Genomic DNA, 16910 nt, shown 5'->3' with positions numbered 1-16910 from the left:
ACCCCCAGCTCCCTCAGCCTCTCCTCACAGGGCTGTGTTCCAGGCCCCTCACCAGCTTTGTCGCCCTCCTGTGGACACCTTCCAGTACTTCAACATCTCTCTTGAATTGAATAGCCCAGAACTGGACACAGCACTCAAGGTGTGGCCTGAGCAGTGTTGAAAAGTTCAAAGAAAGTTCAAGGAATACCTTCCCAACATGTTCCAGTATTCAAGGCTAGCTGCAAAGAAGATGGAGGCTTCTTTTTTTACAGAGAATCACATGGAGAAGATAGGGCATAATCATAAAATCATAGAATCAACCAGGTTGGAAGAGACCTCCAACATCATCCAGTCCAACCTAGCGCCCAGCCCTATCCAGTCAACTAGACCATGGCACTGAGTGCCTCAGCCAGGCTTTGCTTGAAGACCTCGGGTACAAGTTACTCCTGGGCAGATTCTGCTTGTGCATGAGAAAAAAAAAAAATCTCAGTGAGGGCAATCAGCCACTGGGATAATCTTCCTGGAAAAAAATGAAAGAAAAAGGGAAAAAAGAAAAAGGAAAAGGAAAAGGAAAAGAAAAAGGAAAAGGAAAAGGGGGAAAGGAAAAGGGGGAAAAGGGGAAAGGAAAAAGGAAAAAGAAAAAAAAAGGGAAAAGTAAAAGAAAAAGGAAAAGGAAAAGGGAAAAAGAAAAAGGAAAAGGAAAAGGAAAAGAAAAAGAAAAAGAAAAAGAAAAAGGAAAAGAAAAATGAAAAGAAAAAGGAAAAGAAAAAGGAAAAGGGAAAAGAAAAAGAAAAAGAAAAAGAGAAAAGAGAAAAGAGAGGAAAAGAAATGAAAGGAAAGTTTCCCAGTGCCTTCCATTCCATCAGCTCCTGGTCCTATCCCGGTCACCTCTCTCCCAGCCCTGCTGTGTCCGGGAAGCGAAGAGTTAAAAGCTCTGAAACTGCAAGAACTTCCTCCTTTCTGCAGTCCCTGCCTCCAAATGACGCTGGTTTCTGCCAGGCTTTGCCCAAATATGTCTGTTTCCTCCTGAGAGAAAACGGGGGAGGAAGGCAGAGACCAGAAACAGCGAAGAAATTGATAGGTAGATCTAGCAACAAACACGAGCGAGGCAGCCGCGACCGTGGAAGGCAACGCTCCTGGAGCAGCCCGATGCCGTTCCGCAAAGGTAGGCGCTGGGTGAGGGATGCAGCCCTCCGGGATGATCTCTCCGGCCCTGGGATGAGCAGGGAAGGAGCTGGGGGCCGTGCTCCGTCCGGTGCCACCTTGCAGGGGTGGGAACAGGGCTGCGCCCAGCTTTGCTGCACCGCTGCTTGCCGGAGGAGGATGGGGACACTCCGCGATGCTGGCCGAGGGTGTGCGTGGGGGTAGAAATGCAGCCTGCAAAGGGCAGCTCTCTCCCCTCCACCTTCCTTTAGCTGTGGGATTTGCTGTCTCCTTGCTCAAGGGGAATAAGCTGCTCTAGGTGGTAGAAGGGCTGAGGAGGAGGCACATTTCTGGGCAGGGGGATGTTGCTGGGGGCTGCATTGTGTGAAGCAGGCTGGGAACTAGCAGGTTGAGTGCATTCGTGGTGGTCCTTAGTGATGCTCAGCTGGAGGAGCTGTGCCTTTGGTAGTTCTGGGAGGAGAGACAGAGAAGGTAAACGGCTTTGGAGAGCAGTACCTTACCTGCATACCCCTCTTTCAGGCCGTGGTGCTCTCCAATCTGTAACCCAAAGCATCATTTTACTCATCCCAGCAGCTGGCAGAAATACCCTTTGCCATCCCCTGCATTACAGTGTGGGATAAGCAGGCTCCAGCTATGAGACCTAAAGCTGTGATGGCTGCCCCTGTGCTTCCCCATGGGTAGCTGGATGAGTTTTCCATCCTCCCCGGCTTTCTGGGAAGCAGAGGCCCCTAGTGCCACCTTCTCCTCATTCCAGAAGGGTATCATAGTGTGAGCATGATGGAACACAGACCAGGATGCCTCCCTAGCTTTCTGTGAAGCAGAGGCCCCTAGTGCCACCTTCTCCTCATTCCAAAAGGGCATTATAGTGTGAGCATGGTGGAACACAGAGTGGAATGCTTGCAGTGACTCCCTGTCCTAGCAGCTCTACTGGGAGGAGAAATAGAGAGATAAAAGCCTTCTCCAGGAGACACAAAGGACGGGGGGGAGGGAGAATATACTGCGGCATGCAAGGACATGGGGAGAAGATGCTGCACAGCCTCTAACCCAGGTGATTCATTGAAGCAGAGAAGCCACCACACCAGTGCTTTGTCAGGTTCCAGCAATGCTGGGGCAGAGAGCACCTCTGTATGCCTTCCTTTACTGAAAGGGTGGCCAGGCATTGCTACATGCTTCCTAGGAATGTGGTGAAGTCATTACACCTGGAGGTGTTCAAGAGCTGTGTAGACATGGCGCTTCAGGACATGGTTTCATGTCCATGGTGGTACTGAGTCAAAGGCTGGACTCAGTGATCTTAGAAGTCTTTTCCCTCTGAACCAATTTGAAGATTTCATGATTCTGTGTTAGGCACTGAGGCTGGCATGACATGGAAGAGCAGCAGGAAGGGCACACAGCTGTGGGAGGGAGGCTGGATTTTCTTCTCTGACCTTTGCCTGCTCTGGGGAGGATGTTCTGGGTGTGTTTGCCCGCAGTGATGTCCACAGAGCCTCTGATCTTCAGCAAAGAGACTTCTGTTGCCTTTTAAGGCTCAATGAAGCACGATGTGGTTCACAGCCTTCCATCCTGGCAGCCCAGCAGACTGCAGGTTGTGATTTAATTTTATGCCATAAACGATTAGTGTAGCACAGGAGTGATGAAGGGGAGTGGGTGGCTGGAAGAAAGCTGAGCTCCTCAGGCTTTAAAAGTGCTCAGCATTGTGGGGGAGGGCACAGAGAGCTGGGGGAAGCTTCCCAAGCCCAAGTTGGATGGCAGCTTACAAGGCCCCATCACAGCCTCAGCAGGGACCTCAGTGATTAAAAACTCATGGGCAGGTCTCCAGAACCTGGAGACACATGGTGAGTTTGCAGCAATTGGAATGCATTTCTGTGCTGGCTTAGGGTCACAGAATGGAAGGGATCTCTACAATTCATCTAGTCCAAAGCCACTGCAGTGAGCAATGACATCAAGGACATCACTGGGGATAGTCTCTTCTGCCAGGCAAGCAGCAACAGAACAATGGGACACAGTCTCAAGTTGTGCTGGAGGAGGTCTAGGCTGGATGTGAGGAGGAAGTTGTTGGCAGAGAGAGTGATTGGCATTGGAATGGGCTGCCCAGGGAGGTGGTGGAGTCACCATCCCTGGAGGTGTTGAAGCAAAGCCTGGATGAGGCCCTTAGTGCCATGGTCTAGTTGACTGGCCAGGTTTGGGTGCTAGGTTGGACTGGATGATGTTGGAGGTCTTTTCCAACCTGGTTGATTCTATGATTCTATGATCTGTAGCTACATCAGGTTGCTCAAAGTCCCAGACAACCTGGCCTTGAATGTTTCCAGGGATGGAGCATTCACCACCTCACTGAGCAACCCATGCCAGTGTTTCACCATTCTCAGTGCAATAAAATGTCTCCTTTAGATCTAACCTAAATCCCCCTAATTTTAGTTTAAAACCATCACTCTTTGTCCTGTCACAACAGTCCACACTAAAAAGATTGTCCTCATCTTCTTTTAGGCCCCCTTTAGGTACTGAAAGTCTGCAAGAAGGTCTCCCTGGAACCTTTTCTTCTCCAGTTGAACAACCCCAGTGCTCTCAGCCTTTCTTCAGTGGGACACCTGAACTGGGGAGGATCTATTTACTGAAGCACTGTGCTGTGCCAGGCAGTGGAATGGGCTGCCCAGGGAGGTGGTACATCTACTACCTAGTTAATTGGATAGGGCTGTCTAGCTGATGAGATAGGACTGGGTGATAAGTTGGACTGCATGATTGTGAAGGTCTCTTCCAACCTGATTGATTCTATGATTCTATGATTGATACCAACGGTGGAGGTGTTCAAAACACATGTGGACATGGAACTTTAGGATATGGCTAAGTAGGTGTAGTGGTGCTGAGTTGATGGTTGGACCTGATGATCTTAGAGGTCTTTTCCAACCTTAATGATTCTATGGTTTTGTGATTTGCTGCTACATACCTAGGGTACAGCTGACCTGCAAATCCTCAGGGCCTTGACACAGGCAATTTCATTCTGCAACCACTGCGTTGCCCTCAAAACCATAGCTCATCCACAAACTTCCTCTAGAGGTCAACACTGAAATTCCAGAGCAGCTACCAGCAGCTTCTTGCAGCTTCAGCTTGGGATGCCAAATATGACATGCCAAACAGAGAGGGATCTGGGGGTGCTGATTGATACCCACCTGAACATGAGCCAGCAGTGTGCCCAGCTGGCCAAGAGAGCCAATGACATCCTGGCCTGCATCAGGAATGGTGTGGTCAGCAGGAGCAGGGAGGTCATTCTGCCCCTGTACTCTGCACTGGTTAGACCACACCTTGAGTCCTGTGTTCAGTTCTGGGCCCCCCAGTTTAGGAGGGACATTGAGATGCTTGAGCATGTCCAGAGAAGGGTGACGAGGCTGGGGAGAGGCCTTGAGCACAGCCCTACGAGGAGAGGCTGAGGGAGCTGGGATTGGTTAGCCTGGAGAAGAGGAGGCTCAGGGGAGACCTTATTGCTGTCTACAACTACCTGAAGGGTGGTTGTGGCCAGGAGGAGGTTGCTCTCTTCTCTCAGGTGGCCAGCACCAGAACGAGAGGACACAGCCTCAGGCTATGCCAGGGGAAATTTAGGCTGGAGGTGAGGAGAAAGTTCTTCACTGAGAGAGTCATTGGGCACTGGAATGGGCTGCCCGGGGAGGTGGTGGAGTTGCCATCCCTGGAGCTGTTCAAGGCAGGATTGGAGCTGATTCTGAGCTGCTCAGAAAGAATCAGCTTAAGGCAGGAATTAATTCCTCACAGCTCCACTCTAGCTGCGAGCACTGGAAAAATTCCTGGTCTATGCCATTACCTTGGCAAAGCCCCATCCATGGCCACAGCTCTACTGGCAAGAGGTGCTGGGAGCTTTCACCTAAAATGCCCTTCTCCTGGCCTGAGATACATGATTTAATCACTGCAGCTGGTGCAAGGAGGTCTGGGAGCCTGCAGGTGATAAGTAGCCAGGATATTGCCAGAGAGCAGGACATTTGTCAAAGGACAAATGAATTCCTGCTGGTGTTGCTAGCTGGGAAGGAGCTGGAGGCAAGACTAAAAGCCAGTGAGTAGAGACTGAACAGGTGATGCTGTACAGTGTCCAGCTCTGGAGTCCTCAGCATAGGAAAGGCATGGATCCGTTGGAGCAAGACTAGAGGAGGCCACAAACGTGTCCTGGGAGCTGGAACCTCTCTGCTGTGAGGACAGGCTGAAAGAGTTGTGATTGTTCAGCCTGGAGATGGGATGGCTCCAGGGAGACCTTCTGGTGCCCTTTCAGTTCATAAAGTGGGCCTATCAGAAAAACAGGGACAGCCTTTTTATCACAGCCTGCTGTGACAAGGGGAAATGGTTTCAAACTCAAAGAGGGGTGGTTTAGCCTAGATCTAAGGAAGAATTGGTTTATGGTAAGGGTTGTCAAACACTGGCCCATACTGCCCAGACAGATGGTAAATGCCCCATCCCTGTAAATATTCCAGGTCAAGTTGTTTGGAGCTCTGAGCAACCTGATTTAATTGTAGGTGTCCCTGCTGAATGCAGGGGGATGGGACTAAATGACCTTTAAAGGTGCCTTCCAATCCAAACCATCCTATGCCCCTATGGTTCTGTGGTGGGAGCAAGAGGCCTCCCAGCAGATGGGTACAGCCAACAGCAAGTTGGCAAGGACACGACAAGATGCATGGTGTAAGGTACTTCCCAACTGCAAAAGAAAAATGCATGATGGCACAAATAGAGGATTTCTAAGTTCAGATAAACATGGAAGATGGTTTTGAGCTGTTGTATGGGAGGCTCTTCCTTCTGGGTGCTGCTTGGATCACCATTCACCAAGGCATGTTGCTGCTCTTGTGAGCAAAGGTTCCTGTGTGGTAGTGCATGGCTGCAACCAGGTAAGAAACTGACCTCAGGGCCCTGCTTGATCAGAGGGCAAGTCCTGGAGTGGTTGATGTTGATTTTTGTCTGTTGATGGTCTTCTCTGGGACCACCAAGGATCATGCTGGTGACAGAGAAGGGCTTAGATGAATGTGGAATGTGGTTTGTGCTTTGAAGAGGTGACAGTGGATACCATGATCCTGCAAAGGGGCTCTGCTGACATGGTCATTGTTCATGGCTGTGCAACAGCAGTGCAACCCTATACAGAGGCAGAGCTTGGACAACTGTAGGTGGTTGTGCTGAGCACATAGTTCTTTGCACAACAGAAGAGGGGAGCTTGAAGCAAGGTACAGATCAGGAGCATCATGGGCATGATGGACCACTGGATCCTGTCAAGCATCTGGAGGAGCTTACAGAGGAAGAGAAGAAAAAGGAACATTGAAAAAAGGACAAGCACAGAGACTGGGGAGCTCTTGAAGGGTCTGCAGCCAAAACCTGAGCTATGTCCTTCATCTGCTAGGGTGGCAGTGGGAAAGCAAAGTGGTGTCTTGTGGTTGCTGCACATATGACTTGGTTTAAACATCAGTTCCCAGGCTAATAGTGATTTGATGGCCTTGCTGTGATGATGAATAGGCACAATGACTCCAGAGCCAACCTCTCCATTGCTGTGATGATGAATAGGCACAATGACTCCAGAGCCAACCTCTGCATTGCTGTTGGAGAGCCAACACTTGGCTTCAAAGTGGCAGCATGCAGCTGAGATGAATCCCTCAAGGGCTACCAAGGGGCTGGAGGAGCTGAGCACCCACTGTGCAGCAGGGAGGGTAAGATTTGAAAATCCAGCCCTAATCTTCCCAGGATCCTGCCCACATCACACACACCTCCACAAGGACCTTGTGGAGGGCACAAGCACCCATGGTGGCTGGGATGTGAATCAGTCAGGGTTGGAAGGGACCACAAGGATCAGCCAGTTCCAACACCCCTGTCATGGTCACAGACACCCTACCCTAGATCAGGCTGGCCACAGCCTCATCCAGTCTGGCCTTAAACACCTCCAGCCATGGGGTCTCAACCACCTCCCTGGGCAACCCATTCCAGGTTCTCACCATTCTCATGTTCAAGAACTTCCTCCCCATGGCCACTCTGAATCTCCCCACCTCCAGCTTTGCTCCATTCCCCCCAGTCCTGTCACTCCCTGACAACCTAAAAAGTCCCTCCCCAGCTTTTTTGTAGGCCCCCTCAGATCCTGGAAAGCCACAAGAAGGTCACCTGGGAGCCTCCTCTTCTGCAGACTGCACAGCCCTAACTCTTTCAGTCTGTCCTCATAGCACAGCTGCTGCAGCCCTCTGAGCATCCTTGTGGCCCTTCTCTGGACATGCTCCAGCATCTCCACATCCTTCTTGTAATGGGGGCTCCAGAACTGGATGCAGTACTCCAGGTGGGGTCTCAGCAGAGCAGAAGAGGGGGGGAGTATCACCTCTCTCGACCCCAACTCTTTCAGTCTGTCCTCATAGGAGAGGCACTCCAGCCCTCTGATCATCCTCTGATCATCCTTCTCTTGACTCCTTTCTGCTGGTGGCCATCAGAGCAATGTCCTGTGAGCAGCTCTCATCCAAAAGTGTCAGAAATTGTTCTCCAGTGGAGAAGGTGATAACAGGAGTTGCTCTGACAGTAGAAATTGGCTGGTGCGGGTGATGCTGCGGAGGTGATTTCTACCACCAAGCACTGCAGTTTCCAGCCGCATGGTGGGAGGAGTGGGTAGATAACTGCTGCTGTAACAATACCGCTCTGTATTCAGCCTTTTGCTTTCTGTTAGCAGTTGTGACGTCTGCTGGTCTCGTTTCCCAGATGAAGGAGGCTCTTGTTCGCAGCAGCAGAGGTGCCTCTGCACATGAGTGTGACAGGAAGAGGCAGAACAGTGCCACATCCTGGCATGATCATTTCTGCTGCGTGTCCCCTTCCCTGCTTAACCCTTACAGATGATCAGATTGTAACACCCTCTGATGGGCAATGATAGAATCAGCCAGGTTGGAAGAGACCTCCAAGCTCATCCAGACCAACCTAGCACCCAGCCCTGTCCAATCAACTAGACCATGGCACTAAGTGCCATCCAGTCTCTTCTTGATCACCTCCAGGGATGGATCAGCTGGTGCAGAGTAGAGCTGCAGGTGGAGATTTGCCTTTCTGCAGCTTTTTAAGTGATTAAAAGGATCATTTTGTCACTCTGGGTTTGCTGTCACTACTCAATGTTGTGCTTTGCTGGCAACACTGCAAAACTTGTTTATCCACCATTTCATAGAATCATAGAATAGAATCACAGAATAGAATCATAGAATTATAGAATAGAATCATAGAACAGAATCACAGAATCACAGAATCACAGAATCATAGAATCATAGAATAGAATCATAGAATTATAGAATAGAATCATAGAACAGAATCACAGAATCATAGAATCATAGAATAGAATCATAGAATTATAGAATAGAATCATAGAACAGAATCACAGAATCATAGAATAGAATCATAGAATAGAATCACAGAATCATAGAATAGAATCACAGAATCACAGAATCATAGAATAGAATCATAGAATAGAATCACAGAATCATAGAATAGAATCATAGAATAGAATCACAGAATCATAGAATAGAATCACAGAATTATAGAATAGAATCATAGAATAGAATCACAGAATCATAGAATAGAATCACAGAATTATAGAATAGAATCATAGAATAGAATCACAGAATCATAGAATAGAATCATAGAATTATAGAATAGAACCATAGAATAGAATCACAGAATCACAGAATAGAATCATAGAATCATAGAATAGAATCACAGAATCATAGAATAGAATCATAGAATCTACCAGGTTGGAAGAGACCTCCAAGATCATCCAGTCCAACCTATCCCCAGCCCTATGCAGTCAACTAGTGCATGGCACTAAGTGCCCATCAAAGGCACCGGGAAGGATTTACGAGTGCAAATGAGCAACGCATTAGATGAGGAGAAGGCAAGTGGGAGGTCGAGAGCTGCTCAGGGTGTTGCTGCCTGGTGCAGCTGCCTGTGGGGCCTGTCTCAGTGCTGCTGGTGGCAGCGTGGGTGCCTGCTCCAAGGGCAGAGAGGAAACGTGCAGCCCAGCTGGCCGCGGCTCTCCTGACTCACCGGCTCGTGTCTGAGTCGAACCATGGCCTTGTTTTCAGTGAACACCTTTCCTGGAAGGTTGGCAACGCCCTCCTGTCCTGCTTTGGCCCCTGGCCGCTGTTTCTTGCCAGGGTATTTTCTTCCTGGCATTTGGGTTTGTTTCATCTCCTTTCGCTTTGCCAGTCTCTCCAGCAAAACACGAGTAAATGAGCCAAAGGAGCAGGTGTCTGTCCAACCCCCCCCATCACACCCATCCCAGCACATTCCTGCTCCCTGCTGCTCCAAGAAAACACTTGATGAGCATGACCTCTCCACTGCCTCTTTGACATTACACTTTATTTAGTGTTTACCACGGTTCAGGGAGAGATGTTAAGGAGGTTAAGGAGCTGCCATTCCTAGGGGTTGTGTTCCCGTTGGTGCTCGTGTAGCTTTGCACAAGCAAGCAGCAAACTCCACCACATCTCATGGTGCTGGTGCAGGGGAGAAAACGACAAGCTGTGGTTGGAAGGTGGGACACCCTTCACTGCCACCAGCTGGAGATGAAACAGCAACCCAACTTGAAATCGTTGGAGGCTTGCAAAAGATGTGCAGCTTGCTGTGCGGGAGCTGCAAAGTCCAGTGGGGAGTTCTGGGACCTGCTCTGCTCCCTGATCATTCCACAGAAAACAGGCAGTGGGAGGAGAGAGGCTGTCACAGCCTCTCAGACTTCCTGAGTCTGGGAATTGAAACTACGTAAAGATGCTGTTGCTGAGAGCCCCTCCTCATCTCCTAACCTGGGAATGGGCAAACAAGCCTGTAACCTGGCTTCCCAGGGCCAGCACCCCACAAGCAACTTGGGATGCTGGAAAATCTTCCTCTTGGTGTCTTGCCTCACTCTTGTGTGGATGGAGAGGGTCTCTCCTATGACATAGTGAGCAGGCATTGGCGTTACCCTGGTGCTTTCTCTCCATACCACTGGCTGAAGACCAGGCTTGGTGGCCATGGAGACCTTATCCTCTACAACCACCTGGAAGGAAGTTGTACTGAAGTCGAGTGTTGGTCTTTTCTCCCTAGTGACAAGAGATAGGACAAGAGGAAATGGCCTCAAATTGCACCAGAGGAGGTTTAGGTTGGATATTAGAAGAAACTTCTGCACTGAAAAGGTTCTCAAACACTGTAATAGGCTGGGAGGTGGTTGAATCTTCATCCCTGGAGATGTTTAAAAGACACAAAGATGTGGTGCTGAGGGTTTACCACCAGACTTGGTAGAGCTAGATAATGGTTGGACTCCAGGATCTTAAAAGAGCTTTTCCAAGGAAAACTGTTCTGTGATTCTAAGTAGATAGAAAGTAGTAGATAGGTTTTAAGTAATGTAAAAAGAGTGGAACTGGCTGGGCTACATTGTTCTTGAACTGTGGAGAAGTGCCTAACTCCTCTGCAGAGAGCTTGGCATGGATTTGGACTTCACCTGAGTGCTCAGATCACACAGCACCACCTTCTCCAGCTGACATTCTACCATCTCTGATGCTCCTTTTGCCATCAGGAACTGGTGGCGGCAGGGTGGCTGGCATGCTGAACCCTTCCCTAACACACCCTCAACGATGGAGAAATTCATCTTGGCAGAAAATTACTCCAAAGGCTTTAAATCAGATGACCACAGGGTTTTGATGGAGGGACGTGGGAGGATTTCAAAACCAGCAGCTGGCAAGGCACGATCCCTGCTCGCCTGGTGCGTGTGTGCACACACGCAGGCATGCACGGCTCTGCAGGGCACCCCACTTTCCTTTTCCCCCCTGAATAACCACATTTTAAGGTAAAACAAAAAGGGGATGGAGACAGGCCATGGATGGGAGTCAAGTTCGAACCTACACAAGCAGTTTGGAATTTCCCTTGTGTTTTCTCCTGGGGATTCCTTGTCCTCCCAAGAGGTGCTGAGCTTCCCTTTATACGTGGGCAGCTTTTTCCATATCTACTTTAAGCCTTCCGTGCTGTGGAGGACAGATGTGATTTGCATCATAACATCCTTTTATAGACTGAAAGCTCTTCTCACATTGGTGGAGGCACCGTCCCTGGGGGTCTTCAAGAAAAGACTGGATGAGGCACTTAGTGCCATGGTCTGGTTGATTGGATAGGGCAGGGTGATAGGTTGGACTGGATGATCTTGGAGGTCTCTTCCAACCTGGTTGATTCTATGATTCTATGATTTCCCACCCCAGGTTTCTCTTTCCTCCATATATGCCACTCAGGAAACAACCTGTTTCCAAATTAAACCTCTTCCCCAAAGCACGGTGGGTGCCTGGAGTGAGATGTGCCCTTCCCTGGTGCTGAGGAACAAGCACCATCCAGGCCACAAAACTCGACCTCCTGAATGTTTTCTACCACACTTCACCTAAAAATACCCTGGAACTGAGCTTTCCTTTTGATGTTTTATTACTAATACTTTTTTCTTCTCTGAGGGCTTCATCTTCTTTGATCATAATTGGCTGCTGAGAGGTTTTTTAGTCCTTCTTTCATAGAATCCCAGGTTGGAAGGGACCTCAGGGATCATCTGTTCCAACCATACTTGGTAAAAGTGGGGTCTAGACAAGATGGTCAAGTACTCTGTCCAGCAGAATCTTACAGGCATCCAATCTTTGGAGCTCCATTACTTCCCTGGGGAGATTGTTCCAGTGGCTGATTTTCCTTGTTAAGCATAATTTCCTTCTTCTATCAGACTGGAATCTTCTCAGGAGTAATTTGTACCCATTATCCCTTATCTTCTCCATGTGACTCTTTGTAGAAAGGAAGTCTCCCACTTCTTTGTAGCCACTCTTTCAATACTGGAACATGGTGAGAAGATGTCCTCTAAGCCTTTTCTCCAGGCTGAATAGAGGAAATTCTCTCAGATTTTCCTCATATGGCAATTCTCAGTCCTTGGATCATCTTTGTGGCCCTCCTCTGGACTCTCTCTGGCCTGTCCACAGCTTTTTGCTTAGATGTACATTTTATAAATATATATATACACATATTTGAACTCTTTCTAGTGCTCACTGGAAGAAAAGGACCTGGAGGTACTGGTAGATAGTAGCTGAACAAGAGCCAGCAGTGTGCCCAGGTGGCCAAGAGAGCCAATGGCATCCTGGCCTGGATCAGGAACAGTGTGTCCAGTAGGACAAGAGAAGTTATTCTTCCCCTGTACTCAGCACTGGTCAGGCCACACCTTGAGTGCTGTGTCCAGTTCTGGGCCCCTCAATTCAAGAGAGATGTTGAGGTGCTGGAAGGTGTCCACAGGAGGGCAATGAAGCTGGTGAGGGACCTGAAGCACAGCCCTGTGAGGAGAGGCTGAGGGAGCTGAGGGTGTTTAGCTTGCAGAAGAGGAGGCTCAGGGGTGACCTCATTGCTGTCTACAACTACTTGAAGGGAGGCTGTGGCCAGGTGGAGTTGGTCTCTTCTCCCAGGCTACAGAGCAAGGGGACAAAGTCTCAAGTTATGCCAAGGGAGGTCTAGGCTGGATGTCAGGATGAAGTTGTTGTCAGAGAGAGTGATTGGCATTGGAATGGGCTGCCCAGGGAGGTGGTGGAGTCACTGTCCCTGGAGGTGTTGAAGCAAAGCCTGGATGAGGCACTTAGTGCCATGGTCTAGTTGATTGTCTAGGTCTGGGTGCTAGGTTGGACTGGATGATCTTGAAGGTCTCTTCCAACCTGTTTGATTCAATGATACTATGATTTCCAGCTTTATCACTCAAGGCAGGGGAAACTGAGGCACAGGAGAGAGCAGAGATATGCTCAAGACTACTGTGATTGTGGCTTCAGCTGCCCTTATCTGCAGATTCAACACTTTCTACATGAAATCTGATGATGATGGAGCATCTTTCAGCATGTCCCCCATGTTGGTTTGTTTTGACCCAGACATTATCCAGTGTAACACAGAGTTTCAAAGTCATCCCATGGAGGTCAAAGCAGGTTGCTAAAGCCTCATCTGGAGGACTTGAGTTGGAAGTGGGGGAAAGTTTTGTTTAGCATAGAGCCACACTTGAGTTGGAAGTGGGGGGAAAGTTTTGTTTAGCATAGAGCCACACTTGAGTTGGAAGTGGGGGAAAGCTTTGTTTAGCACAGAGTCACACTTGAGTTGGAAGTGGGGGGAAAGCTTTGTTTATCATAGAATCACACCTGAGTTGGAAGTGGGGGGAAAGCTTCGTTTATCATAGAATCACACCTGAGTTGGAAGTGGGGGGAAAGCTTCGTTTATCATAGAATCATACTTGCGTTGGAAGTGGGGGAAAGCTTTGTTTAGCATAGAGTCACACTTGAGTTGGAAGTGGGGGAAAGCTTTGTTTAGCATAGAGTCACACTTGAGTTGGAAGTGGGGGAAAGCTTCGTTTATCATAGAATCACACTTGAGTTGGAAGTGAGGGAAAGCTTTGTTTAGCATAGAGTCACACTTGAGTTGGAAGTGGGGGAAAGCTTTGTTTAGCATAGAGTCACACTTGAGTTGGAAGTGGGGGAAAGCTTTGTTTAGCATAGAGTCACACTTGAGTTGGAAGTGGGGGAAAGCTCTGTGTAGTCCTGCCATGCATTGTTTGAGGACAGGGTGTGGAGAATGAGATGGACAAATGTTTCCTGGTGAAACGACCTGGGGAGATAGAACGCTGCTTTGATGCTGGGGAAGGGAGGATGATAAATCCACCTTGCAGAGAAGATGCTCTTGTGACCCTGCACAGCCCCAGCCCAACATTAGTCTCCCTTGATGGTGCCAGCAGCCCTCGCAGTCAGCTTTTAGCCTAACGCACGGCAGGGCTGGTGTTAAACGGCAGCAACCCTGCACGCAACCCTCCCTGAAGCCTTGGCAGCCAGCTCTGGAGCTTGTTTGTCCGACCCAAGGCGGGGAGAGCCTTTTGCAGAGCAGCGAGGTGAACTTGTTTACGGGCTGACGGGGTCTTGGCCGCGCCGGTTGGGCTGGCAGGCGGCCGGCAGCCGGAGCCCGCACTCGGCGCGGCGCAGGCGTGCGGCGCAGGCATGCGGCAGCCCCGGGGCGCCGCACGGGCCGTGCATGCTCCCTTCACATGCGCGCAGGGAGGAGCTCCGCCGCTGCCCTGACCTCGCTGTCGCCGCGCCGCTGCCAGCCCGCCCGGCAGCTGCAGCGCCGCCGGACAGCATGCGGCAGGGGCATGGGCGAGCTGCGCCGCCAGCGCCGAGGAGCTGCTGGGCGTCCTGCCCGCTTAGGGGAAATATGGAGAGCAGCTGAGCGCGGTAAACAGCGGGGATAACATGCTGGGCGGGGAGGTGTTTTTGACCCAGCGGTACTGGCGCCTTCCCAGCTGCCGGACTTCTAAATGACTGTACAATCACAGAACCGCCTGCTTGGAAAACGCCTGAGGATCGTCAGGTTCTTCACCATGAGAGTGGTGAGAGCCTGCGCTGGGTTGCCCAGGGAGGTGGTTGAGGCCCCATCCCTGGAGGTAGAATCATAGCATCATAGAATCAACCAGGTTGGAAGAGACCTCCAAGATCATCCAGTCCAACCTAGCACCCAGCCCTAGCCAGTCAACCAGACCATGGCACTAAGTGCCTCAGCCAGGCTTTGCTTGAAGACCTCAAGGGATGATGCCTCCACCACCTCCCTGGGCCAGGCTGGATGAGGCTGTGGGCAGCCTGCTCTAGGGTAGGGTGTCCCTGCCTATGGCAGGGAGGTTGGAACTAGATGATCCTTGTGGTCTCTTCCAACCCTGACTCATTCTGTGATTCTAAGTACAGCCATAACCTAACGTCTCCCTACACATAACTTGGATAACAAGTTAACCATGGCACAGCAATGTGTCCTTGTGGCCATCCTGGAGTGTGTCCAGCAGATCAAGGGAGGTTCTCCTTCCCCTCTACTCTGCCCTGGTGAGACATCATTTTGAATACTGCCTTCAGTGTTGGGCTCCTCAGTTTAAAATGGACAGGGATCTGCTGGAGAGGGTCCTGCTACAAGGATGCTTAGGGGACTGGAACATTGCCTTATGAGGAGAGGCTGAGGGACCTGGGGCTGCTTAGTCTGGAGAAGAGAAGACCGAGAGGGGATTTGATAAATGTTTATAAGTATCTCAGGGCTGGCCAGGAGTGGGGGACAGGCTCTGCTCACTGCTCCCTGGGATAGCACAAGGAGCAATGGGTGTAAATTGCAGCACAAGAGGCTCCACCTCAACACAAGGGGGAACTTCTTTTCTGTAAGAGTCCCAGAACACTGGAACAGGCTCCCCAGAGAGGTTGTGGAGTCTCCTTCCATGGAGACTTTCAAGGCTTGTCTGGATGTGTTCCTCTGTTATCTGTGCTAGATTGTGTGGTCCTGCTCTGGCAGGGGGGGTTGGACTGGATGGTCTCCTTGGGTCCCTTCCAACCCCTAATATCCTGTGAACTGTTAGACCATGCCCCTAAGCTCCCTATCTAAATGAGTTTTAGACACTTCTTGGGATGGTGATTGCACCACCTCCTGGGCAGCCTATTCCAGTGCCCAATGATCTTTTTGGTGATGAATAAAGGTTCTTTAGTCACTGATATAAGTTTATTTGGAGGGAAAATTGCCTTTTCACCCCAGGTATGATCCAAGTGAGTCATAGAGTCATAGAATCAACCAGATTGGAAGAGACCTCCAAGCTCATCCAGTCCAACCTATCTCCCAGCCCTGTCCAATCAACTAGACCATGGCACTAAGTCACTCATCCAGCCTTTTTTTGAACAAAAACATTCCACCTCGATGCCAACAGAAGACTCTAGCACACCCAGAGTAAAATTTTCAGGTTTTGACCTTGGTTGGTTTGGTTTTTTTTTCCCCCACTCCCTATTTTTCTTAGAAATCTTCCTAATGAGCAAGAGATTCCTAACAGTCAGATACAGCTGAGGCTGTGATTTGAGCTTGGGCAGCTCAATGAAACCCCTCCAGCCTCAGCAGTTCATGCCAATGCTGGTGCTCTAGGGATGTATCTGTGCTTGGCAAAACTCCTCTTCAATTACAAATACTTACACTAATAAATACTATTTTTAAAACCCATTGATTTTGTTTTTCCAGCCTCAGTCTGTTTCCCAGCTGGAAGGCTGAATCCCATTTGCAGCTGAGGATGAGGCTTTGGGTGGGAAGAGGGACTCGGAAGTAGCTTTGCTCTGTATTGCTGAACCGAGCTGAGCAGGACAAGTCAAGACAGAAGAGATACCTGCCAGCAGTGATTTTTCTGTTTATTTGTTTCTTCAAGGTTCATTTGCCAAAGGCAGGGAATGGATTTCCACCTCCTACCAGATATAAAAAAAACAATATGTGGAGCCAGCAAGGCCTTTGGTCCTCCTAAACATGAAATCACTCCTGGTTTCTGCAGTGATTCCTCTCTCCTTTTTTCCTTTCAGTACTTTTTGGGTGCAGCTGAGTTGCTCAGAAACTAACTGAAGTCAAACACATTGGAGAGCAATTTAACGAAGCATTAAATAGTTTATGGCTGTTGCAACAATAGCAGCTTGGGTGAGTGCTTGGTGAAGAGCATTTAGGTGGAAAGAGGTGTTTCCTGGGTATGATTTTACCCAGAATTTTGGACACCCTATGATTGTCTTTTCTGGTTGGGCTTTCCATCTCCTGCCATTCCCTGCTTGCAGTGATGGGGTTGGGTGGCCTTGGCAGCTAACGGGCTGGCAGCAAACAAGACAGGACAAGGCAATGTGGGATGAGGCTGATGTGTGCCAGCATCAAGTCTTAGTCACCTTGTTTCGTTGATGACTGACTCTGTGTGAATGCACAAGGACCAGCTTTTTGAGTCGCATCCGAAGGCAGCAGCGGCACGG

General features: G+C 49.6%; 1 protein-coding gene across 2 annotated transcripts in view; it reads left to right on the top strand.

Annotated features, from left to right (window-relative positions):
- The first annotated feature begins 1022 nt into the window (after positions 1-1022).
- Positions 1023-16910, top strand: part of PFKFB3 (6-phosphofructo-2-kinase/fructose-2,6-biphosphatase 3) — a 58652-nt gene continuing 42764 nt past the window's right edge. For both annotated transcript variants that reach the window (XM_064142712.1, XM_064142704.1), the window contains exon 1: positions 1023-1144. In XM_064142712.1, coding sequence (XP_063998782.1) covers positions 1129-1144 — 16 coding nt within the window. In that variant the 5' untranslated portion in view covers positions 1023-1128. The remainder of the gene's footprint in view (positions 1145-16910) is intronic.

Source organism: Pogoniulus pusillus, chromosome 4 (genome assembly GCF_015220805.1).
Source record: "Pogoniulus pusillus isolate bPogPus1 chromosome 4, bPogPus1.pri, whole genome shotgun sequence".
NCBI lineage: Eukaryota > Metazoa > Chordata > Aves > Piciformes > Lybiidae > Pogoniulus > Pogoniulus pusillus.
This window is presented reverse-complemented; position numbering and strand designations above follow the sequence as displayed.